The following is a 25422-nucleotide window of genomic DNA, read 5'->3' as shown; positions in this document are numbered from 1 at the left end:
ACACACACACACACACACACATATATGCATATACACATACACACACGTGCACACATATATGAACATTTCAATTATCATTCAATTCTGCTACATTATCACATGACTATCGTATAACAATGAATTGCAGGTTTCTCTCCGTCACATCAAAGGAACAGTTGTTCCCTCATCTACTGTGGAGGCTGTAAATCAGCTTAGGAGGATAAACATCCACATGTCAGGCATATGCTCTGTCACTGAGTTATATATCCCCAGCCCTGCTCGCTGTTTTACTAAAATATTTTTACTTTTACTAATACATATGTGCCTCTCTGTGTGTATGTGCACACACATACAGGCTCCCACGGAGGCCAGAAGAGTATGTCAGATTCCCTAGGAATCTGAACTTGGTGCTGAGAACTGAATCTGGATCCTTCGGAAGATCAGCAGGGACTCTTTCCTTCTTTCTAGTGTCCCTCACTACCCAACCACTAAGATCAGGTTTCACTGGGCTGCCAGCCTCACCAGAATTCCTGGTCTCAAGCAATTTTCCTCCTACCTTAGCCCGCTATGTATGTTGGTTAACATACACTACCATATCCGACTATATGAACTTCATTAAATTTACACGGAATAAGCATCTTTAGCTCTTGCTTTCAATAAAACATACAAACAAATATTATTTTCTGGCTCATACCAAAAGAGATCTCCCTTGAGACGTGAACACGAAGTTTTGATCACTACCTGTCAGTTATTTTTAAGTGGGGCTACCTGTTGTGTACCTATTCTCTTTGTCTTATGTCTCCATTTTCTGGGACTGACGATGCTACCTGATACTTACTCACAGGAAAGCTGAGTTTTACGGGATGTCCTCTCCCACCAACACAAACTCACTGCTACCCTCTTCCCCCTCGTACCTTTTGTTATTCCTAGTTTAATTTGAATTCCTGTCTGTTTTTCTTTTATTTTTCTAGTCAAACATTAAAACGTTTCTCTTTCTAAACTGTAAACCTAACATGACAAGAGCTCATGGTTTACTTATATAAGGAAGTTTCAATTAAAAATGAAGTCACAGTGGTTGCCGTGAAGCACGAGTGCACTTGAGTCCTTAAAGCCCACGAAGTACCAAGGTGTTTCTTTCAACATTTCTCTACATCATGGTCTATTAATTTTTTTCAATTAAGTCTACTTTTCTTCAAGTGCCATAAACGACAGCTTCTCTTACCTCGTGTTAATTTTTACTTTAATTATTAGCAGTCACAGAACGTTTTCCTTCTTTGTTCTGTAAACACACTGTGTTGAGTTATAATAAGACACGTCTGGGATTGCCTAACCACTTTCCAGTCTTGCCTCAAATCACAACCGGTACAAAGATACCAAGAACAGTAAGTGGCCAGCAACCTCTCTGATGCACACCTCTCCCCTCTGGACCAAATCTAGTTCTTATAAGCAAAACCTTACTCAATAAATTTACTTTGACCTCTTTAAAGATGTGGTCGTTTATAGTACCTAAGCGAAATTGCATCTATTCATTTCTGAAACTCAAGAATGCTTCTCACAGTGCGGACATAAGCACAGCAGTACAGACTGATGTCCTCTGTTCAGCCAGCCAATGACGAGAACGCTGGTGTCGGAAACTTCCCATTGTCATCATGCCTTAACTTCACATCTCTGTGCGAGGAGATGTTATCACTCCCATTTCAGAGCTGGAAAGCTGAGGTTCAGAAAAACTGAACATATTTTCTGAATTTCTGGTGTTGCTGTCTTGGGGTGGGGATTACGTTTGGTGATACAACGAAACGAGACCATTAACATGCCATCTTCTAGATAGTCCAGTAGACTGTGCACATGGGCGATCTCACTCTGCTTGACAACTAAGTCCTCACTAAGGACCACCCTGCAATGAGGTTGGCTGACAGGACAGTCACTAGGGTCAGAATGGGAACTAGAGAGGCCATTAGGTTGTGGAAAGAAGGGCAAAGGGAGTGGGTGGACACAAGTCGGAAATGCCTGCTTCTACACCGTTCCATGATAAAACCCTAACTCTCACAAGTCGCTTCACTGCAACTTTCTTAAAAAATGTTCAATGGAAACGGACTTCTCAAAACTCCTCCTTGGTTAAAAATCTCCCTGCTTTGAGTTTCCAAACTTCCAAGTGGCAGTGCCGGAATCTGAATGGGTGAACAACTTCGAAGCCTTGCTTTCTATTAGACCACGGTTGTTAAGAACTCGGTATGCTACAGTAGGCCCTTGGCCACCACTGTGCTGGGTAAAAACCCGAAGCTACATGGGAGCATGGCTTCGTGCCTGTGTTATCCAGCCAGCTCTTCAGACAAGACAGAGGGAGGCCAATATCATTCAATATTATCACTAATTGTGTTAATCAGGTCCAATCTTTGCTAAAACCTAGCTAATTCTACTGGGACCCTAAGCTGTGTGTACTGAATGAGGTAACCCAGACCTGGAAAGACAACTGCTACAAGGTCTCTCTCATCTGTGGCTCCTAGCTCTAAATCCTCAGATGTAACCACAGTAACCACAAAAAGCAATCTAGTAAAAATGGACCATAGATGTGGGTGCTTTAGGGTTGGGGGATTCGGGTGTAGATGATATAAAGTGGGAAATGGGATAACAGGAAGGGAACTCCAACTGGGAAGTGGGGAGGGAGGTCAGTATAGACTGAGAGGGACAAATGCCATCAAGGTCATTTGATAAAGTCATATTAATTTTATATTTAATCTAAAATTATACACCATGTTGTGTGTGTGTGTGTGTGTGTGTGTGTGTGTGTGTGTGTATGTGTTGCTCCCCATAAGATCCGAAGTCTAACAAAAACTACAGTTTTACATAACTGCCTCCCTTCGAATGGTTGGTGAGCGTAGTTGGTGACACTCCTTAAGTGATCTAGATTATCTATGTAGGTCTTGATGTTTCTTAGCAGTTAAGGGTATACCCCTACTGCTAAAGGCAACATGCGCTCATGACACAGGACTCAAACAATTTAAGCTGGACTTGACTGGAAAGCCTTTCTTATGGTCTAACTTCCATGGTTCCAGAAAATACTATGCGAGCTGCGAAAGGGCAGAGGCAATGCCTATGACCCACAAATATCACCAGCATAGCGAGATATGCATGGAAGTGCAGTAAGTGGCACTCGTATGTCAGGGGTGGTCAACAGCCACACAACCGGACTTATGACCTACTCAACAGGAGGGACGGCATGCCTGGTACCAGAAACCAGCTTTTTGGGGGCGAGTCATGGACCTTATGAAAGATTCTAGCTCCACCACTTTGCTAGACCAAATAGTGGAATGCCTTACTATACTCAAATCCGAATCTTACTCTTAGACATTTAGCTAAGTTTCACAAATACCCTTTATTAAAGAGTCCTCTATAATAAATGGGGACCATCACAGAAAACCACAACTATACACGATGCCTAGATCAAAAGACTGTGAGGAGCCCACCTCCAACACACACACACACACACACACACACACACACACACACACACACACACACACACCACAGCTCCTGCATGTTTGGCTCAGGGAACATGACCGGGATGGGGACAAATGATTTTAAGGGCTAGAATAGCAGGAAGTCTGCTGTGAAATAGCCTCTTCCCGAAAAATCTACATAAACAGGACCAGAGAACAGCGCTATTAATGGCAATGGTGATGTGGATGGGAGAAGTTTTCACTGGGTCTTGCTAAACAAAAACACTTCATGCAGACAGGAGCATGTTGCCCTCTGAGAGGCTCCACCCAGCAGCTGACTCATACACACACCCACAGGCAAACAGTGGAAGGAGCATGGGGACTCTATGGAAGAAGAGGAGGAAGAATTTTGGGTCCTGAAGGGGATGTGAACTCCACAAGAAGAGTCAACTAACCTGGACCCTTGGGGTTCTCAGAGTCTGAACCATCAACCAAAGACCATACATGGGCTGGACCTGGGCCTCCCCACTCGTATGTAGCAGACGTGCAGCTTGGCCTTCATGTGAGTCCTGAATAACTGGAGTGGGGGCTATCCCAAAAGCTGTTTCCTGTATGTGGGATGTGTTTGTTCTTCTAGCTGGGCTGCCTTGTCTCGCCTCAGTGGCAGAGGAAGGACATAGTCTCTCAGAAACTTAAAGAGCCAGGGTGGGAAGAGATACACAGTGGGGAACCTGCCCACTCAGAGGAGAAGGGGAGGGGAGACAGGGGAAGGACTATGGGAGGGGGTGACTGGGAGAGGGGCAGTGAGTGGGATATAAAGTGACTAAGTAAAAAAACAGAACAAAAAGAATCACCCTTTCCTAGGAAGGAGTCCTTTATTGGTTTCCCAGTGCAGAGTGATGAGTCTTGAACCACATATGCACAGACAACAAAAATGGACTCAGCAGTTTGTATTCGCACGTTTGTACATATACATCCATACATGTACACATGTAAGAATAATAATCAAAGAAAGGAGCCTTCAACTTGAAGGGGGTCATAAGAAGGGTTTGAGAGAAGGTAGCTGGGAGAGGGTGGAAGGAAGAGAGGGAAGGGAGGAAAGGATGTGAGTCTATTTCAATTAAAAAACACACAAACAAGAGATATGTCTAAGAGGTTTCAAAACTATTTAAAAAAAACTCAAGCGGATAAAGGTTGTGATACAGTGAAAAGAGGGAAGGCACTGCCAAGAATTAGAAGCAATTTCTTTCCCCACTGAAAAGTGCTTTCGAATGGCATACTCTAAGTGACTCACAGCATATTAACTGTCATTCTAATGAAAAAGCAATTGTCCAGGCTTTCCCTGGAGAACAGGCTGGGTCACAACAATCCAGGCTCATGGAAAGTCACGAGTCTCAAATGAGAACCAAATGAACACCCAGCTGGGGAGAGGCGAGCGTCATTAATTTAACACCAGTCTCTCAGTGCGGACCATGTCTACATTTCCCTGGAGAGAAGTAAGGTCAGCACAGGGTAGAGGCCATGCTTTCCAATACATTTAAAGCCTTTTTTACTTAATAAGATAATATGCTCAGAGGATGCTACGTGGAAAAAAAACAGAAACAAAAAGCAATTGCTCCTGTGGAGGACTGGGAGAGATACTAATACAGAGTTTGCCAATATCTTCTCTCCAATTTCCATATTGTAACAAGTGTTTCTGAACAACACTGCCAAACAAGTTTGCATCCAATTTTAGACAATGTATTCCTCAGCAGCAGCAGAGAAACAGAGTCATTAAAGAGTTTCATTCTGAGCTGCTGACTAAGAAGACGGGAGCCGTTTGAGACTTTAGCTTGAGACTTTAGCCGTTTGAGACTTTCCATGCGGCTTCAATTTAATGAGCAGTAAGCATTTTTCATGTCCCTTTAAAAATGGTTACCATGTTTCTCTAGTCTCATTATCACTGCCACAACATCTCCTCGGATGTTTTGTGACTAAGACAGCTCCTGTTTGTTTGAGAGAAGACCAGAAAGTCAACTCTGAGTGCCCGCATTCGGCTGTTAATAAAACTCCCACAGGGCTGCTTGAGGTGCCCACGGGGATCTCAGGACTATTTATATTTTCTAATGGTTTTCTAGACTTACAGTTGCAATCATAAATTCATAAAGTAAAGGGATCTCCACAAATTAAAGCAGTAGTGGGTTAAGAATATTCATCAGACTTGTGTGAAAGGACACTGTCTGCAGGATTTAATCAAAGCACAAAAATTAAAGCGCTGTTATCTTGCATTCAACTTGAGCGTTAAAGTTAAAACGCTCAGCAACTTTGGGGGTTTATCGGAGCAGATGTTAACCATTTATGAAAGTAAACATGCAGTAGGGCTTGCATTCACGATCAGACTCTTTGTTTCAGTGAAGTGCTGAAAAAGATTTACCACACAGCCTTGCGAGACATGGTTCATGGTCTATGAGCGATCTGAATAACTGCTATTTCCGGCCACTCGAAAACCTCAGAAGCACAAAGTTCTAATACTTCTCATTTTCGTCTGTATCTTCCCATTTTCCTGTCCACTTCCCATCTTTTATTTTAGTTTATTTATTTATTTATTGAGCTATAGGCTTAGGGGATGCAGTAGAATTTCCAGTGGTCAGTCCAGTGGAAACATCTCTGTGTCTAGTCCAACACAGTCGCAGCAAAAGTGACCAGCCATCCTTCCATTCCGTTCCCTGCCGTTCCCGTGCTATGCTTTTATCCCGCTGTGCATGGGATGTGACTGCACATGCACAGTTCCCATCCAAGGTAATTTGCTGTGCAATGGTGTGTAAAATTTACCTCTAATTATGATAAGGCCACTGACGGGTCATTTATGATACACTCTCTGGAGGCAATGGCAACGATTAGCTTTCGGCATGACTCATCTGCAGGAAATTAAATTGGTCTGATCATGACTTGATAGAAGGTAAAAGTCTCTTGGGAAATTACTCCTCAGTCAGGCTTATGGTGAAAAGGGAACCTGGAGGGGCAGCGGACGCAGTGGTGAAGCCTGTAGGATTATTTAGACCTAAGTTTGAATCTGGGGCTCTCTCGGGCCTGTAACCTTATACGGTCTCTGAATGTTGCTTGGTTTTCTTTCCTGACATGTTCTTACTTTCTCAACGCCTGGGATCTCCCACCACGCCCCTCCCTCCTGATGCTTGAGCATGTTAAGGCCATTCTTGTCTTGCTATCCTTCACCACAGAATCTCTCGGAGCTGGTTTCTCTTCCTGGGAATTTCCACATGGCTGGGATTTCCTTGTTTTCCACTTTTCAGAGCGACACCACGTCCACCTTCTCGGGCTCCCAAAGGTAAATTTCTGTCTTTGAACCCCCATCTTATGTAAGTAGCCCAGGCTGGACAGAAACTCCCTGTATAGCCAAGAATGATCTTGAACTTGATCTTTACGTTCTCACCTCTCACGTGCTGGGATTTCAGTCATATGCTACACTGACGGGCTCTAAGGTAGGCTGCTCTGAGGACCAGGGACAATTTCTCGTCAGGTGGGCAGCCTGTCAGTCACCACTCTATCTATCCTCTTTAGTGCTGTTCGTGAAGTACTAATTATACTTTTTTAATTTACTTATCGTTTGTTGCATAATTACATCTGTACGTTACCACTGGAAGGAGAGTCTAAAAGCGATGACTCTCTTAATTAGGCTATTCCCTAGTCTTGAAACTCCACCAGCACCGCTAACTAGAGCTGATATTGTTTGAGAAAATGCATTAAAAGTAACAACTAAGTTAATGAATCAGGGATGACAAACTTCTTGAACTTCGCATATGACAGCATAAAGAGAACTCCTTGTGAGAAATTTTAATAAGCCAATCCGTAATGTAATTTCACACCAAAGCATGATCATCTCAGCCCTCCATGAAAGGATAATAAAGTGACAGCTTTAATTATTAGTAGTTTTTGAGGAAGGTCTCTACATAAAATTTTTGAAGACTAAAAATTTAAATTAATTGCCATGAAATTTTCATATCTATCTTGGTTTCTTTTGCCCTCATTCTGATGACATAAACATAACACCAAGCCTCTGATGTGCCACGCCCGGTCAATCTTTTTCGACCACAGACCTAGTGCAGAATGAATTACGAGTTCACGCTCACGCTCTGTTTACTAATGTAGATTGTAACAGGAGCCTTACCAAAGTGTCCAGTCATGGCCGCAGTATGGCTGGATGTTGCCGAGGTAGAACCCCAGGGACTGAGTGACTTCCACAAGATTGGTGAAGTCGAGGCTGATGCTGTTGAACAGGACCGATGTCATGAGGATCTCGTCAATGGCCCACACATCTTCTCCCTGGGAAGAATGGTACGGCTGCCACCATCTGAACTGGATTCCAAACTGCTTCGCGTCATCTGGTAGCTCTACGGAGATGATCCTGAGAGGGAAGAAGTCGAAATCCAGACACTTTGCTCTTTTAAATTATGAATATTTATACCACAAACCTCACTTCCAGGCAAGTGGTTGAATACATTGAATTATTGAAAACTCTAATCTCCAGGAACAGATATACCAAACAATTAGTCAGGATAGTTCCCCCCCCCTCCCCTTAAGTACGGCGCTAAACATGGTTCTAGTATATACAGCCCCCTGAGATGACTGGCTTGCTGTACATCCAACAATGTCCTCTACCCATATCAAAAAGCGTGACTGTGTTTTCATTCATGGGCGCTCAAACACAGGATACTCATCAAAGTGGTAAAGTGGCGAGCCCGGGTGGCTTGTCACAGAGCTATGGTGCAACGGGGGCATGGTGCTCCCATGGTCCCCTGAGTTTAGCATGGTGGTAGCCGTGTCCCAACGGCATGACAGCAAACCTGTATCTGACAAATGGTGAAGAAAATTAAGAATAATTCCTAATTCCAAGGAGCAATTATTGGACACACCAGCAGGAACTGCATTCTAATTGCCTCTGCAATGGCACCGGTCTGAAAGCGCCATCAATCACAGCCCCACACTGCTCATGTCCACGCTCGAGGTGAGATGTGAAACGGGCAGCAAAAGGGACGTTTGTCTCCGTCAGGGCTCAGTTAAGCCCTGGGAGAGGTGTGTGGAGGGCCTCTCCTCAGCTAGTGAAGAGAAGGGAAAACTTCACTCATTTCTAGGCTACGTGTCTATATGGGCAACTTAAAGTGCCTAACATGTCAGTGTCTGAGGCTGGCTTTCCTGAGAGATTGCTTCGTGTGTGTGTGCGTGTGTGTGTGTGTGTGTGTGTGTGTGTGTGTGTGCGTGTGTGTGTAAATTAAAACTATAGCTTGGAAATGTGATTAATCTAACAAAAACTGATATATATTTCCCTTCACGGCTTGCTCAGGAATATACGGGCAGAAGGATAAATGTGAGGCCTGCCATTGATGGCACGAACAGCTAGCTAGTTGGAACTTTCTAAATCCAGAGAGAACGCATCCCACAGAAGAGTGGGAAACCAATGCAGAAACACAGTAATTTAAATTTAAAAAATATTAATTTCAAAAACTTAAGCCAGAAAGGCCTTTAGTTAAACTAGGAAAACCAAAGACCCACGTACATTCGTGGTTTTAAAGTAGTTCCCATAATCCGACCAACTTCTTGTTGATAGAATTCGTCAGGTGGTAGTTAATGAGGGTAATAGTTAAATTACTCGTTTTTTGATAGTTTTTACTTCCAATCTTCTTCATACTTACTGGATGGCCACGAGTGTTTACTCAGAGCGTGCATGGTGAGGAGGACTGAACTACATCCTAACTGGTTCAATGATGCAACTACTAAATTATCTCTTGATAATTTAATTTGATTATCATATTATTAGAAAATTATAATTTTCTTCTATTTTAATAATTTTAAAAAATTCAGTTAATAATCTCTCTGATGACCAAAAATATGTGTGTTTAAAAATAGGTAAAGGAGAGCAACACGCATGTGACAGAAATTAAAGAGATCAGTGTTTTACTAAAGAGGAGTTACTACTCTCGGTCTGTAGTTAGGCCCTTGGGTCAGGGTCCCCATTGCTGAAATTGATGACTTTGTAGCCAAAGGGAGGCTGGTTTAGGTTCCTTATGCATCTCAGCCCCTTCACCTGAGAATTGAGGATAAAAACATCCCATGCAAGGACCACATCCTTTTCCTCTGCCTTTCATCCGCATGTCAGAATGCACAGCTGTGGTTGGTACACAGTGAAAACACCCTGATGGGAAGGGTCTGCAGTGGAGGCCAAAAGAGGTGTGGACACAGAGGCAGAGGGAGGCCAAGGGTCCCCTGTGGGGTTGAGGTGTGGACACAGAGGCAGAGGGAGGCCAAGGGTCCCCTGTGGGGTTGAGGTGTGGACACAGAGGCAGAGGGAGGCCAAGGGTCCCCTGTGGGGTTGAGGTGTGGACACAGAGGCAGAGGGAGGCCAAGGGTCCCCTGTGGGGTTGAGGTGTGGACACAGAGGCAGAGGGAGGTCAAGGGTCCCCTGTGGGGTTGAGGTGTGGACACAGAGGCAGAGGGAGGCCAAGGGTCCCTTGTGATTAGCAGAAGCTAAGTGACTTTGGTGGGATTTAGATCTAAACACACTGCTTCTTGTTCTTGGTCTTCTCTTCCACACATCTGCCAACAGGGCGGGGGTTCTTAATGATATCCTATATCAGAGTGGCTGGCTGGAATAGCTAGGGGACCTTGATTAGAATGTTGCTCTGTGAAAATACAAAGATTCAGGGTAACCTTTTGGTTCAGTCTTTCCTCTGTGGGTAGCTGCTACATCTGCTTTTTCTTTTTGGCCTGTGTATGTGTTTACCTGTTGTGTGTGTGTGTGTATGTGTGTGTCTGTGGTGTCTGTGTGGTATCTGTGGTGTCTGTGTGGTGTGTGTATGTGTGTGTGTGTGTGTGTGTGTGTGTGTGTGTGTGTATCTCAGAATTGGGTTATTCAAAATAAAGGAATCAAACATAATAAATAGTCAAGGCATAAAATTGACCACAACTTGATTTTTAAATAATTTTAAACTGTAAAAATATCAGTAAGAAAAAGGATGAAATAAATTTAAGCTCTAACAAAACTATGGTATTTTATACTAATGAAAGTACCAATTAGTTCACAAGACACTCGTTCAGATTAGGCATAATTATAAGATTTCAGACTTGAGGCATAAGCAGACAGTTCTTTTATTTTTGAATGAATCACAAACAAATTATCTGAAACTGTCCTTTAGCGATCGTGGTGGCCAGCTAGAAGACCAACATACGGCTCATGCTTCATTTCTGAAAACGACAACATCAAGAGATAATACCGGATTCAGAGCAATTACAGGAAGCAATTTATACTGAAGAAAACAGAGCACATGGCTGAAGGCATCAAGATATATTTAACTCTATGAAAAATTTCCATAGTTTGTATTATTTATTATGAAGAATATAATTTAGCACCTGGAATATATCAAATTCTATTTCTGCCATGTCAGCTTTTATTAATATTTGTGAGGGAGAGAGGGAGGGAGGAAGAGTCTTACAGTCAGATATGCAAGGGCAGAAAATGAGGTTTGGGGACCACTACCACATTCTTCTTAAAAAATCCTCCAGTCTGATCTTAATCTTTTAAACGAAACACATTCCCAATACCGAAAGGCTGCCTCAATTCTGTTTAGAAGAAGAATGTGACTGTCAAATGGTGGGCACGGTTAAACACACCTTTGCAGTCGCATGTTAAATATGTCTTTATTTTTCATATCAACAAAGATGAATTATATTTAATTATACAGATTGATTGCTGAACTTTGCAGCTGTCCATCTTTGTCAGGAAAACGTTGGGCGTTGGGCCGAGTTCACTTGGGATGGTAATATTTTCTTCAGGATCTCATCCTGTTGCTTTTTATTCAGTTTACTGATTCATATTAACTCTGAAGAGTCCCTGGAACATTTCTATGGGACTTGTGTATCTCTGAGTGACAGAGAATTTAGTTTTACATTTTTACAAGTCCAACAAAAGTACACACCGAAGTTGGGACGTTTAAAATTTGTTTTAGTGTGTAATTTGGTTCATAATAGTGGGTGGTTGGCTCTGGTACACTCTAGTTCATTTTATGCACAAAGTTATTATCTTATAATCAATGATTAAAGTGGGAGTGTCCATAACAAGACTGTAAAATACATAGCATGCATTATCAACCCTCTTTTCTCTTTTAAACCTTGTCTACTCCCAAGGTGCCAGGGAAAACCTTGAGGATCAACTCCCTACCCATCCCAGGAGAAAAGGGTACTTCGCAGAAGGGAAGTAGTATGCGTTTGTACATGACTGTAAATGTGGTACAGTGTTTGCCTCTCATGGTGTTTAACTCGATATCTTAACTGTGAGGTTTCCCTTCCTCCCCCCCCTTTCTTCTTTCTAGGGGACTTTGCTGAGAAGACCCATGCACATTATAGCAGGGCAGCATGTCACTGAAACATTGGTGGGAAACATTCTGTCACCACTGAAGGATAGTCCCATCAGGTGACATGTATCATGAAATACACAAGCAGAGAGAAACAGAAGCGGCTAGAGAAAAGGATTTTACTTATATTTTCATATATGCCATTGTCGGGGACTCAATACATGTGAGAAAATTAATTTGTATTTACTAATTAGTTTTACTGTGTGAAAACTCAAATCATGGTTACCAGATTAATGAATTATTATAATGTTTATATTTAATTTATTATTACAAAATGCTCTATGACTAAGAATAACAGTATAGGCGTTCTTTCTCTCCAATACACACTTCAATGTATAGGAACATATTTCTTTGAAGTACCGAAGTCAGTAGGACACACAGATTGAAAATATATCCCTTACCAGTTGTTCATTACAGTAGAAGAACATGCAGAGTCTTATATAATGTGGCCTTCCACGATACTGTAAAATTGAATCATGGTTTACCCCAGGAAGGAACTATTACGGTATCCACTTTTGCCGATGCGCTCTGACGTACCTGGGCTCGTGGTAGTTGAGATATGAATAGTGCTCCAAGAGTTTCCATGTTATCCCATTGTCATATGAATAATGCAGCAAAACTCCCTCCCCTGGCTGGTCAGGGGCCCTGCACGTGCTCAGAACAGACTTGCTCCCCAGCCTCAGGGTGAACTGCAGAAACCTAGACACGAGTAATTCATGATTAGTAAGCACGTTAGTATTCTTTCGACAGACTAAGTTTTTGTTTTCCAAGAATTTCAAGAGCACTGAAATGAACATCTCAACAGGTATAGGGGTTCATCACTGCTTCATAAAATATGTGTAATTGTACTGTGAGATGTATAAGTAAGTGCAGAAGATGTGTATATATTTTATAGGTACAGATGTATCCATAAAGAATAACTACATTCATAACCACTTGTATACTGTGTACTTGTGTACACATACTTAAAATGCCAATCTTTCCTTTACTGCATTATTTATCAGGCACTGGGGGAAGGGATGACATCGAGTAAATCTAATCAGCCCCTGCAAGCTGTCAAATAAATAAACGACATGAATAATTAACCAGGTTTTGGCTTAGGAACACAGTTTTGATGCGAGCATCTCATATTTAAAAAATAATGTCAGTTGTTAGTAGCTCAAAGTCACTGGTAAGTCTTCTAGTTTATTAAAAACCAGGGAAAAATAATTATAAGCAAACTAGGCATCCTTCCAGCTTACTAAAAGACTAGAAGATATATTCGTCTAGTAAAGGAGAAAGACGACAAATTGAAAATGGATCTAAACTGGATCCCGTGCGTTCTGTGTACGTCCCAGCCCACCGGCACTCACCTGGACTGCGAGCTATCCAGAAAGGAGGTGATCAGCTGCCGTCGCCCATCTTTGTTGAAAACCAGAGCCTTACCACTGGCTAAGACACCACAGCCAAAGCTGACTTCAGCACCACGGATAGAGTAAAAGTTATGGTAGGAGGAAAGTCTGGAACTGCCAAAGCTTTCTGAAATAAACATTGGGAAGGTCTGAGACGCCATCTCACAAGCGGGGCCAGAAAATCCGGGGTCGCACCTGGAAGAAAGGTAGAAAGGTACCGGGAGTGAGTCTTAAACTGTAGGTCCTTCAGAGCCTGCTGAACTTGATGGTCCATCCTTTGGACATTCCTGAGCTTACGTGTGTGTGTGTGAGTGAGTGAGTGTGTGTGTGTGTGTGTGTGTGTGTGTGTGTGTGTGTGAAGAATGGGGTGGGTGGGGTGGGGTGGAGGGTAAGGTGGGTGGGTAGAGGGGTGGAGGAATGGGAAGTGGGGAGGGATAAATGGGTTGGGTGGGTTGGGAGGAGTGGGTGAGGTGAGTGGGTGGTGTGGATGGGGATGGAGTGGGTGTCCATAGACCAGGGAGGGATTGAGTGAGTGGTAAACAAGTCTCATTAGTTTTTGGGGAGTACTGATCTGAAAATTTGATAAGGGCCAATTGACTGTAAATATTCTAGAGGAATATCAGTCCTGCAGAGCCCTACTGTAAAAAGCTGTGATGAAAACATCTCAGCATTACCTTTGACTGATATTAGCGCTTATCTAAAATGCGCCAAAATCTGCACACGCTGACAACTTAAAACCCTTGTAAGCACATATGACTTTATTTACGATGCTCATAAACTTCACAAAACATGAAACATTTTTTCCCCCTGGAGACAGGGTTTTTCTGTGCAGCTTTGGCTGCCCTGGAACTCGCTCTGCAGACCAGGCTGGCCCCGAACTCTCAGAGATGAGCCTGCCTCTGCCTCATGAAACGCTTCTAATAAAATATCTAGAGTAAGTTTCTTCTGAGAACAAAGGTAAATGCGAGATTACGAAAGGAATTTTCTTACATATTTTGAGGCCATTTCAAAGGAAAGTGAACACCTCTGACCTAGACACAAGTCCTTAGCAGAACTGTGCTGCTTTTCAATGGCTCCCAACTTAGTAATGGTTCAGGAAAAAGAAACTTAGTCTCCCCGGGAGCTGACTGCTCAGTGAGAGTATCTCACGTTACATCATCTGCTCAACTCGCTCCATCTTTTAGCAATGTGTAGACTTCATCATCGCTGAATTAATGATTGAATATCAGAAATGTATAGTTTAGTTAGCTTGAGTTTCTTTAGTATGGTTTCGGACTGTGAAAGGGGAATCAGTGTCTTTGGTGCAGGGACATTTTTTACTGATGCCTTTTTAAACTTCCTGAAGTCTGAAATAACCCTTCCACACAGCAGTGTACCAGTGGGTGGGTGTTATGGTCCAGCTCAGAGGATGCTCTCGGGCAGTGTTTCTGAAACCAAGGCCCACTGCGGCCTTCTCCAGGATCTATGGAATGTGATATCAAGTGGAAATAAGTCGAAGTTGATGTACATTGTATTTTCCAGCATTGCAGTACACCATTTTTGTCAGGTTAACAAGGAAGTTGGCCCTAAAATGCCAAGAACTAATACAGTGTGAAGTTCGAGGGCTGTCTTGGCAGTGCAAACAGCTTCTGGGAAAGCTGGAGAGAAAATGACTATCTCCTGACCATGTTCATGAGCCCCAGCCTCCTTACAGGCTACTTCATAGACACGGTCATCCTCTGAGTCACCGAGAAGTTTCCACACAAGCAAGGACGCATCCGCTGAACCTGACCCGTGGGGAGCTGAAGTGTAATTTACATGGCAAGCCATTGGAATGTCCTTCCCCATAAGAGTGGCACAGTAGGGCATCTCGGGGTAGGTGCACTTTTGTGAATCTTACATGCTGTCCTCTTAGAACCAGACTGGGAGCGAGAGGTGTCCATTTAGATACAGACCACCCTGGAGTCTCTTCCCTCTAAATGGTTCTGAAATATACTTAATAAAGATCCTGTGATTCGGATAGAATCCCAGTCAGGACACCACTTGTGTTTAAAGGCAAAACAACAGATTCTTTGCAGCGCTTGCTTTTCAGCGGCCGCACTGGTGACTTTAAGAGCTCCTAATAACCTCTGGTTCATTCACAACCTCCCAATGTAGTCATTTATTCAGTCTGTTGTCAGGAAAAAGTCTCCCACTGTTCAGACACATGGGTAACACTCCTGAAATATCCCTCACATTCTCCTCAATGCGGTTAGGGTCACCAGCTAAGCGAACTGTCAGTTTATAAATTCAGCCCCAGGATGCACACAGGCCAGAAAGTGTGATAGGGCAGGAAGGAGTGGGGTCCTGGAAGAAAACAAAAGCAATAATGACAGAGGGGAGGGGTGGCACCAGGTTTCAGATTGGCTGACAAAGGGGAAGAAGTATTGAATAGAAGTTTCTTTTTTGTATAATTGTGTTCTAACTCAATACACTGCATACTCCCAGAAGAATGGGACAGAAGGGAATGCTCAGTCTTTCCACAAAGGGCAAAGACAATCAATGTCCTATCAAATATCGCCAGAATATGGAGAAAAGAAAACTCCCAACTGTCAAACTAGTCAGTAAAACTTCAGAAGGAGAAGGCAACGTTTGTTCCTGAAAAAATTTTTTATTTTAAAATAGTTTCTAAAAGCATAGACTTGCGATTCGAATTTCCCTTGTGTTAATTTTACTCAAAATGCATTTAAAAAGTAGATGGCCTTGCTATAGATAATAGAGAGATAGCGGTTAGAGTGAAGTACTCGGGGGCAGGTGTTAACTTAAACTGAGTTAGGAGAGATGGCTCACTGGGTCAGATGTCTGCTGTGCAAGCATGAGAACTGAGTTTAGTCCTCAGCACCTACATAAGAGCAGGGCATCGCGGTGCTCACATCAAACCCTAGTCTTCGGGAGGTAGCATCAGGAGAATTCCTCGGGCTTACTGGTCAGCATGTGTAGCCTAGCTGGTAAGCCCCACCCTGAGGGGTGGGATGGGAGAGCAAGAAAGAGAGAGAGAGGGAGAGAGAGGGGGGGCAGTTTTAAAAACCAAGGGGAGTGGCTCCTAATGAATGACATCCCAATGTGTCATCTGACTTCTATACCCACTCATGCACATGGATACACATAGCTAGACACATATGTAGACATGTACACACACACACACACACACGCACACACACACACAAACATGCAGACAGCACAGTTGAAAGACTCATGCCATTCCTATTCAGTTCTAAAGTATAAACAGAAACTTTTCAATTCTTTACATGTTTCATAAAATATTTAATTGTATAGAATGATCTCTTTGTTAATTAAATTTGGTAAAATATAGTTTTAAAAATGAATCTGACATACCAATCCCAGGGTTTTCAATTGTTTGTCTTACAACCTCTATAGAAGCAGTTTCAAAGCTCCTTTTGCAAACTGTCTACTCATTCATTAGTTACCCAATTCATGACTTATTTTTTGTTTGGAGGTGTTGAAAACTTATCTGTATGGGAAAGATGGCCTCTGGTTTCAGGAATTCAGAAAAGACTTAGAATTAAATATTAATATAGGAATGACATAATAAATGTGATGGCCCATTCTCGTTATTAATATAACACAATTCACTTGTGGTAACTAGATATTACCCTATTAGTGTATTATTTCAGACTTCGGAGTCGGCACCCCTGTTCTATAAATGTACAGAAAAGCTAACTATCCAGGTACGAGGGATCTGAATTCATTACAAATTTGAAGGATATTATAGCTTTTACAATTAGCCTAATATAAACTTATTAATTAATTTTACATTTAAATTCTATCTTGAGGATTGGGGAGATGGATCAGTGGGCAAGAGTGCTTGTTGTGCCAGCATGTGGACCTGACCCAAAGTGCTGGGCTACACCTAGACAGGCGGGTGTGGCTGCATGCGTGACTATAACCCAGGAGATGTGAAAGGTGGGACAGGAAGGTCCCTGGGCTTGCTGGCTGCTATGCTACTCCAGTCTTAGGTTCAGTGAGAGACCCTGTCTCAAAGGAATAAGGTATAGAGTAATAGAATTAGGGCACTCTATGTTCTCCATTGGCCTTTGCATATATTCCATTGCTCAACACATTACATACATAATACACCTTCCACATACGTCATACTTACCTATAGACACATGTCACATGCACATTATATACACATACACAATGATTTCATTTCGAGTACCCTGATTTGGTTTTAAAAATAATGTGAACTCTAGAAAAGAATACCAAACATATTTACACGGCTTGTGGCCTAGATCGTCAATATATATCTAAAAACGGACAACCATGCATGTTATTTTCAAATGCTTACTTGCAACCATGTCGAGTGCATTGTCCTCTGCCAGAACAGAATTTGAGGCATGACGGACCTATATAAACTATAGGGAGAAAGAAGTCATGTAAAGACAGCAACGTAAGTGGAAAGCCCAGTAACATTACCAACATAATTTTAGAAAACAATATCCACAAAGCACGGAGCACTTCGTCACAGATAAGTTGGGTCTCTATTAATTTCCATAAATAATTCCTTCAAGATTTTAATGTTTGTATTCACGGGAACAGGACACGTGATTTATATTCCTTACTATGAAGCCTTCTGCCCCAATCATTACAGACAGACCAGGACTGCCCGTGCTCTGGATGCTCTATAATGTGCATATTCTTTGGGGAGAAATAAAGGATTTCTTTGATGCATCCCCAAGTGGAGAGGTCATAACTGTAATTTCTAGTTTTACCAGGGAGGAAATCTATAAAATTATAGATAAGCACTACATGTATTCCTAAGCATCAGTTCTTCCTCCCTAGAAATATGGAGCAACATTAAGAATGTGGTCGAGCGTAAAGCCTTCTCCACAGTGCATGGCTTCCCCACTAGATGTTGACTTTGCTAGCAATGTGACGGTGTAGACATAATCCAGTCATTGGCATTCTGAGAAGGACTGGAAGGGTTGTATCTGAAGCACTCAGATTCTAACACATGTAAGGATATAAGTGTTTTATAACGAGTACAGTAATAACCATTAAGGATAACAGGGAACAAAAGAAATGAAGGGCAGACATGAGTGGTTGTTACGACTCTGTAATTCCCAGTTTCAGGCATGGAAAATTGCCCGCCTGTTACCAATTTCTTCTAAGTCCTTTACCCACATTAAAATAAAGAATTTACTTTAAAATAAGCTTTGCTGTAGCCTGGAACTCTCAGGGGCACATAACCCCTGTACCCAATTAGTAGGGGCAGAAAAATCTATAGAGTTGCAGGGCAAAAGCACTTAGTGAGGGAACCTGCCTATGTAGAAGAGATTGGCCAGCACACTGCCGGGTTAAGAGAGCTGGCATTAGGGACTGGAAAATCCTGGATGCACTTCTACCCTGACTAAACCTTGCTGTCTCCAGTCTGCCAAGTGGGATGACAATCTTTCTTAGAGAAAAGATGAAGTCTATCATGTTTATGATGCTCTACCACATGCCTGTAATCAACACAGCCACCACCACCACCCTCCAGCCCTGTCGTCCAACAGGCTCTGCTGTCCAAGAAGTGCTGAGGAACACATCAGGTGCACGTGGTTGTGAGCTGCAGGAGGCCCTGATCTGGGTCCTGTGAGAGCATGCTGCATGCTACAGGGTTATTCTGACGATTCACGGGGCCTCAACACCACATCACTGAATCGAAGAGTCTTCATAGGAACAATATCATCAATAATACAAGGCCTCCCCAGTCAATCAAATTACAATCAAGCATTTAGCATCCTTCCTTACCGACTTCATCATCGTCACCATATTAGCTGGGGAAGTAGAGATACAGGAGACATAGCCTGCCCTGGGGTTTTCCATTCTGTTAACATTTTCAGGATTGTCACCTAACAAAATTATGATATTGCACTAATATTTCCCCCCAGGTATTTTCCTCCGTCACAATTATCCACATTGTCTCAAGATTTCTGCAGTGCAGTTCTAGGGTTTGAGGGTTAAGCGGGAGAGATGACAGAGGTGTTCTTTCTGGAAGGACTGTGTGTCTTCTTCCTGACTGGTCAGCAGGCCTGTGACTGGTAAGTCTCACACAGAATAGCCACAGAACTGAAGAGACTGTGTCCCGGCTGTACAGCCACCGCTAAGCCTGTGGACTCTCTGGGGCCTCAGCCATTCCCAGGAGACTCAAACCAACCTGTGGTCAGCAGTGTGTCCTAAAGACTCCTTGACCCCGAACGGTGCTCTAATTGCTTTCTTCGGGGAACTGGGAAAACCTTTTCATGGGCATATATATGTCTCATTATTCTCTCAGTTCTCTTGTACTTGCACTTCATTTTATTGCTAGTTTTTGTTTTTTTGTTTTTTGTTTTTTTTTGGTTCTTTTTTTTTTCGGAGCTGGGGACCGAACCCAGGGCCTTGTGCTTCCTAGGTAAGCGCTCTACCACTGAGCTAAATCCCCAGCCCCTTTATTGCTAGTTTTAAACTTCTTTCGTGATTATTAAAAGTAAAAAAGATTCATTATGAACTTTTAAAAAACAATGGCACCAGCAAAATCCATTCACATCCTACTGCAGGGTGCGGACATGCCCTGGAGCCCATTGGCAGCTGAGGTAATTAAAATGCTATGCAAATATTCTACCAGTGCAGAAACTTTATTTTAACAAATTAAACCTCAGTTCGCTTAGTTTACACATTAGGTTTAGTATCATGGTCCTTCTTTTTTTAAAAAAATATTCAACATAGCCTTCATATTGGCATATGGGTAAATTATCTTGCCTGAAGAGGTCTTCAAAATTTAAGAACTTTATGCAATTAGTTTCTCAGGCCTTAAATTATTCAAAAACAGAAAGAGAAGATTAATATGTGGAAAAATCAGCGTTAAAGTATAGTTTTATTAAACAGGACAAACCAAGACAGAGGGTATAGTAAAATCACTTAAGTACTGACATTTATTCTTTCTGTCTGCCCTTATGTGTCTCTCTACAGAACTCTTCTACTTCTTGTCTAAACTTTCAAAGTTATACATGTCCTACAAATCTATCCAGAAATTAACACAGAACAAACAAATGTGGCTTGTAGTTAATAACAATGTAACAATGTAACATTGTAACAATGTAAAAGCCATGTGACTTAACATCCTAAGGTATCTTCTCTTATCATACACTAAAGTGTACACTGCTCCAGAAGCTGGTTTTTAAATTATGCAGAAACGACCAACAATGCAGTCAACAGTTTCTATGGATATCCACGTATTTCTTTCAAACCCTTTTCTGAAGACAGGGTAGGGGTTTCACTAGTATCTTAGAGATGATGTTTCCCCGCTCTGTGTGATGTCTGCAACTGAAAGATAAGCATCCCAGATGTTATGGAAGTTACTTAGAAGAATGGGTCTTATTTTAATATATGCAGTATGGTACTTATGGTAATTCTGCATAAAAATTCAGGAAAACGTTAGGCTATCCCTTGTCATCAACTGCGGATTTGAATTTCTGGGGTTTAAGCACTTTAAAATTATGTATGTTGAGACATTTCAGCATCTAATATTGCTGACTACACAGCCTATTTTCTTTTTTCTGATTGTGCATCCCTGGGCTTCTGACGGAATGCAAAGGAGAAAAGGAAGAAAGGGCGTTTAATGAATCTCAAGACCATGACTTAGAAATGTGATTAAGTCTGGGTGGACTGACAAAACACCGGAAAAGCCTACATCAATGGCCCGTGATTGTGACAGGCGCAGACACTAACCATTATCAATTGCCCACATGTTTCCCAGGATGGGTCCTGTTTGTCTCCAGCGAATCCTGGTGTCTCGGGTGAGTGCCGCATTAGGGAGGGGAATCGTGACTCGGTTCCACCTGCAAGAAATGTAGCATGAAATCAGCCTCACGGCTATGTTTCTGTCTTCTGAATTAGTCTCCCATGCATGCGAGCTTCCTGTTTCTACATTGCAATAACACCCAAATTAATGAAGTAGTTACGTTTACCTGTGGGGTCTGTAGCTTAATTGCTAGCCTCCTAAATAATGTTACAATGTAGCTGGTGCTTACTCTGTATGCTGGGAAAGTTTTTACAGGGTCATCTTGAATTTCACACTAGCTCACAAGAGCATATGGAGTGTACCTTAATTTATGTGGAAATTTAGATGGACCACCATTATACACAGTAGAAGACAGAGTAAGGTCTGAACTGGTCTAATTTCAAAAGTTCTCTTTCTTCTACTCTTGCTTTAAGTCTGTACTTTGTCAATACATTTTTTAAATTTAAACAAACAATAACCATGGAACACATAATCCGAAATGCAAGCATTATACATGAAGGATAACTGACCTCATACAGTGTGGTCATGCATAGGATTTAGCTAAAACTATGGGGGGATTTATTTTTCAATATCACTGTTAAGAAAAAGTCGGTTTACTTAACTATTATTTGAAACTCTAGTCTCAGAATTACTCAGTGTTTTTCCTTCCCCAGCGTGGATCCGTCGTTTCACTGGGACTTGGAGCATGTTTACTCACCCGCTGTAGTTTTCCGAGGAGTAGATGGTGCTGTGCGGGAGGTGGGGACCTGCACAGATCTCCGGCAAACACTCGGTGTGGAGTAGGGACCAGGACCGGCCATGGTTAGTGGAAAACTCCAAGCTGACGCTAATAACAACAGAACAAGCCCGACAGAAAGGGGGCAAAGGTAACTAATGACTCTTTTTATTTCTGGCTAACCACCATGAATGAGTCAATGACTGTAGGACTCCTCTAAAGACCTCTACTGAACGCACCATTTCTCACTGTAGTCTGACCAGCCTTCAGAGGGCAAGCAGTTGGAATACTGCCAGAGAAGCTATATCTGAAGGACAATACACAGCAAACTGGGTGCATGCTCTTGAATTCGCTAGATAGCAAGGCAATTACCGTGTCCCACACTGCCACTTCCTCCTGTCAATGTGAGGCCGGTAAAATCCTTACAGATGATCTGAGCAACACCCGTGCAAGTGAAGTAGAGATGTCACAGCCCCTGAAGTGCTAATTGAGTTCCATACCTATTGTTAGAGGGTCACTAGTCAACGAGAGGCCAATCTTGTCTTCGGTCATTTTCACCCAGCAATCTGTTATAACGGACGCTGCCACAGCATGTGTGAACACCTCTGATGGCTTATATCAAGCTACCAGAACGAAGCTATTCTAACTGAGAAATCTACCCGGTTACATCCCTTCCTATTTACTAATCAAAGAAAACTTTTAGTGGCGAGATAGGAATCTGTATTTTGTTAATGGACATTTTGTTAAAAAATCCCAGACAAAAAATCTGCTGACAAATCTACTTCAAGGGTCAAGCGCATGTGCTCGTTCCCCACCGGTTAGGAGACCCCGCGTGCTCCTCACCTGTTACCAGGCTGGTGTGTGCCGCAGCCCAGATTAATGGAAAACTGGATCATGTGAGACATTGTGGAAGGGAGAATGGGCAGCACATGGAAGAAGTCCACAGCCCAGACATTCTGGTTATGCCCTTGGTGGTTCTTTTGTCTGAGACAAAATTTGGTGGCAGGTGTCTGAAGTTCAGGATTGATGACCACAGAAACCAAAGTTGGAACCTTCCAAAAAAGGACACTCAGATTACTCACAATCCCTTCCATTTAGTCAATATGAATCCTCTCAGACCTTATCTAGCAAGTCGCTAAGTGCAGAACCGCCATTTACTGTGCATGGGACAATGGCTTTGTGCTAAATTCATTAGTTCACATGAAGGCTTTGTCTTCAAGGACAACTCACTTCGATGACTCAGAATTCCTGTGAGGACAGTGGGGCTCCTGGTGTGTGACTGACCACAGATGTGTCTCCTAGGACAGAACTAAGCACAGGACTGAGGCACTTGAATAATGATTTGACTTTATCATCAACACTTTCGAAAATGGGTTTTTTTTTAATAATATTAAATTCCGACTAGGAATGTTGAGAATGAGACTCAAAACAGAAGTAGCCACAGACAAGTAAATCAAGACATAATCTTTAATGCCTACAATTTAGTGTGAAGCATGCACAAGACCAGAGCAGGCAGACTCCTACCATGTGACTGCAAGGAAAGTAGCCTGCCATAATGTTCCTAGGGCTATGACTTGGGTCATACCAGGAATTGAACGTTGAACTTACTGGATGTTTTTCTCTAATTGCTCCCTTTGTTGATCATTTTTAAACTCTTTGGTGTGTGTGTGTGTGTGTGTGTGTGTGTGTGTGTGTGTGGACTTGAGAGCTCAGGTGTACATGAGGCCAGGGGTTAAAGTCATGTGTCTTCCTCAACAATTGCTCTCCACTTTTTTTCCACTTGGGGACAGCATCTCTCACTGAACCTGGACCTTGTCTATTCAGCTAGGCTGGTCAGGCTCTACGGACCCTCCTGCTCTCACCTCCCCAGAGTCGAGATTGCAGATGTGCACCCCCATGACCAACGTTTTACTTGTGTTCTGGAGTCCACTTAGTTATTATGGCTTACAGAGCAAGCTTGTTACTGACAGAGGCTTCTCCCCAGCCCACAAGTTCTGTAAAGTAGTTAAAGTGTTATCAATGTGGAGAGAAACTACGAATGAGTGTGGTGTACTATCAGCAAATATTGACAGAATAAAAAAAATATTCACACCCACGACAAGCATGGTTTTCTAGATGTTTGTAAATAACCCAAAATAACACCTGTCTACCCAGAGAGCAAAGGGAAATGGCCGATCCTATAGTTCTAATTAGCAAGAAAAAATGTAAGGGTAACAATGATCTGCTCTCTTGCAAGTCTTCTGCCTGGCACACTGACGGTGTGGGCTCTACTCACTGTGTATAAAAAGCAAGGCCATGGAGCTAAACAATTAGACCCGTCATTTACAGCTTTCTCAGGGAGGAACAAGAGTAACTGTTACTCAGAGGGCTAGGTTTTGCTTTATTGTTGCTATAGTTCGTTCTTCCTGACAAAATCAAAGTCCTTATTTATATCAGAAATAAAAATGAATGTTAAGATTCCCAAGTCCCTTTAAAAAAAATCGAGCAATTTCCTGGGGTAGCAAGGAAAGATATGTTTCCTCGGTGCTGTAACAGTCTTCATGGATGTGACTTTGGCCCGAGTGGTAGGTCATCAGGCCCAAGGACTAGCATTCGTACCTTATAGGAAGAATAGGAAAGGGTGTCCAGTGCGATGTGTTCTTTTTTTCCTTCAATCTTTGCATATAAGATGACATCGTTTTCATGAGAGTCTCCAGGGTCACAGGTCCCTCCTGTACCAAACAAACGATTCATGGCGTTAGAGCCAGCTTGCATCCAAAACATCAGATGTGGCATTGGAAATCAGAGAAAGAAATGACAGTACGTGTCACTTAATGATGCCTTTACACAAAGACAATGAGACCCAAGAAATTAATTAATGAAGAGCCATGTTCCAGATCAAAGACTTGACATGTAAAGGACAACACTCCTCTTTCTTAGACGGAATTACTCAAATAACAGTGTGGAGCAGTGGCTACGTGGCCATGACTCAACTCAGTTTGTGTGTGTGTGTGTGTGTGTGTGTGTGTGTGTGTGTGTGTGTGTGTGACATATGTACATATCTGCTTTTTCCTTGTGGGTATATGTGTGCAAGTGCTGTTGTACTTGTGTGTGCAGGCCAGAGGACAACCTTATGTGTTACCTTTGCTAAGACAGGGTCTTTCATCGGTTTGGAACTCACCAAACAGACAAAGGTGGCTGATTTGCAAGGCTCGGGAATCTGGTCGTCTCTGCCTCCACAGTGCTGGGATTACAAAGTGAATCATCAGGCCTGGGATTGACCATCTTCCCAGGCCCTAGGAAAACCTGTTTATCATGGTCTTTAAGTAGCTTTAGCTTTTTTCTATTCATGCTTGGGTCTTCTATTTCATTCCAGTTGTCTACAAGTCTGTTTTGTTCCCGTACCATACTGTTTTATTATTATGGCTCTGTAATATAATTTGAAATCTGGAATGATAATCTCTCCAACATTGTTCTCGCTTGGGATTGTATGGGCTATATTGGCTCTGTGTGTGTGTGTGTGTGTGTGTGTGTGTGTGTGTGTGTGTGCGTGTGCGTGTGCGTGTGTGTGCGTGTTTGGTTTCTTTTTTCTTTCTTTTTTTTTTTGTTTTTTTGGTGCTTCCAAATAACTTTAGGATTTTTTTTTCTATTTTTGTAAAAAATGCTCTGGGCATTTTGATTGGGATAGCATTCAATCTATAAGTAGCTTTTGGTAGAA

The 25422-nt window shown here is 42.4% G+C and overlaps 1 protein-coding gene across 7 annotated transcripts in view; it reads right to left on the bottom strand.

Annotated features, from left to right (window-relative positions):
• The window catches only part of Reln (reelin), a 420816-nt gene that overhangs the window by 126305 nt on the left and 269089 nt on the right, over positions 1-25422 (bottom strand). For all 7 annotated transcript variants that reach the window (XM_087655993.1, XM_087655991.1, XM_087655994.1 and 4 more), the window contains 8 exon segments: positions 24324-24436; positions 22569-22777; positions 21708-21836; positions 20938-21047; positions 17537-17603; positions 13171-13404; positions 12356-12517; positions 7582-7818 (listed from right to left, as the gene is read on the bottom strand). In XM_087655993.1, the coding sequence (XP_087512119.1) occupies positions 7582-7818; positions 12356-12517; positions 13171-13404; positions 17537-17603; positions 20938-21047; positions 21708-21836; positions 22569-22777; positions 24324-24436 (1261 nt within the window).

The sequence above is a fragment of the Rattus norvegicus genome, chromosome 4 (assembly GCF_021556685.1).
Source record: "Rattus norvegicus strain SHRSP/BbbUtx chromosome 4, alternate assembly SHRSP_T2T, whole genome shotgun sequence".
NCBI classification, from domain to species: Eukaryota; Metazoa; Chordata; class Mammalia; order Rodentia; family Muridae; genus Rattus; species Rattus norvegicus.
This window is presented reverse-complemented; position numbering and strand designations above follow the sequence as displayed.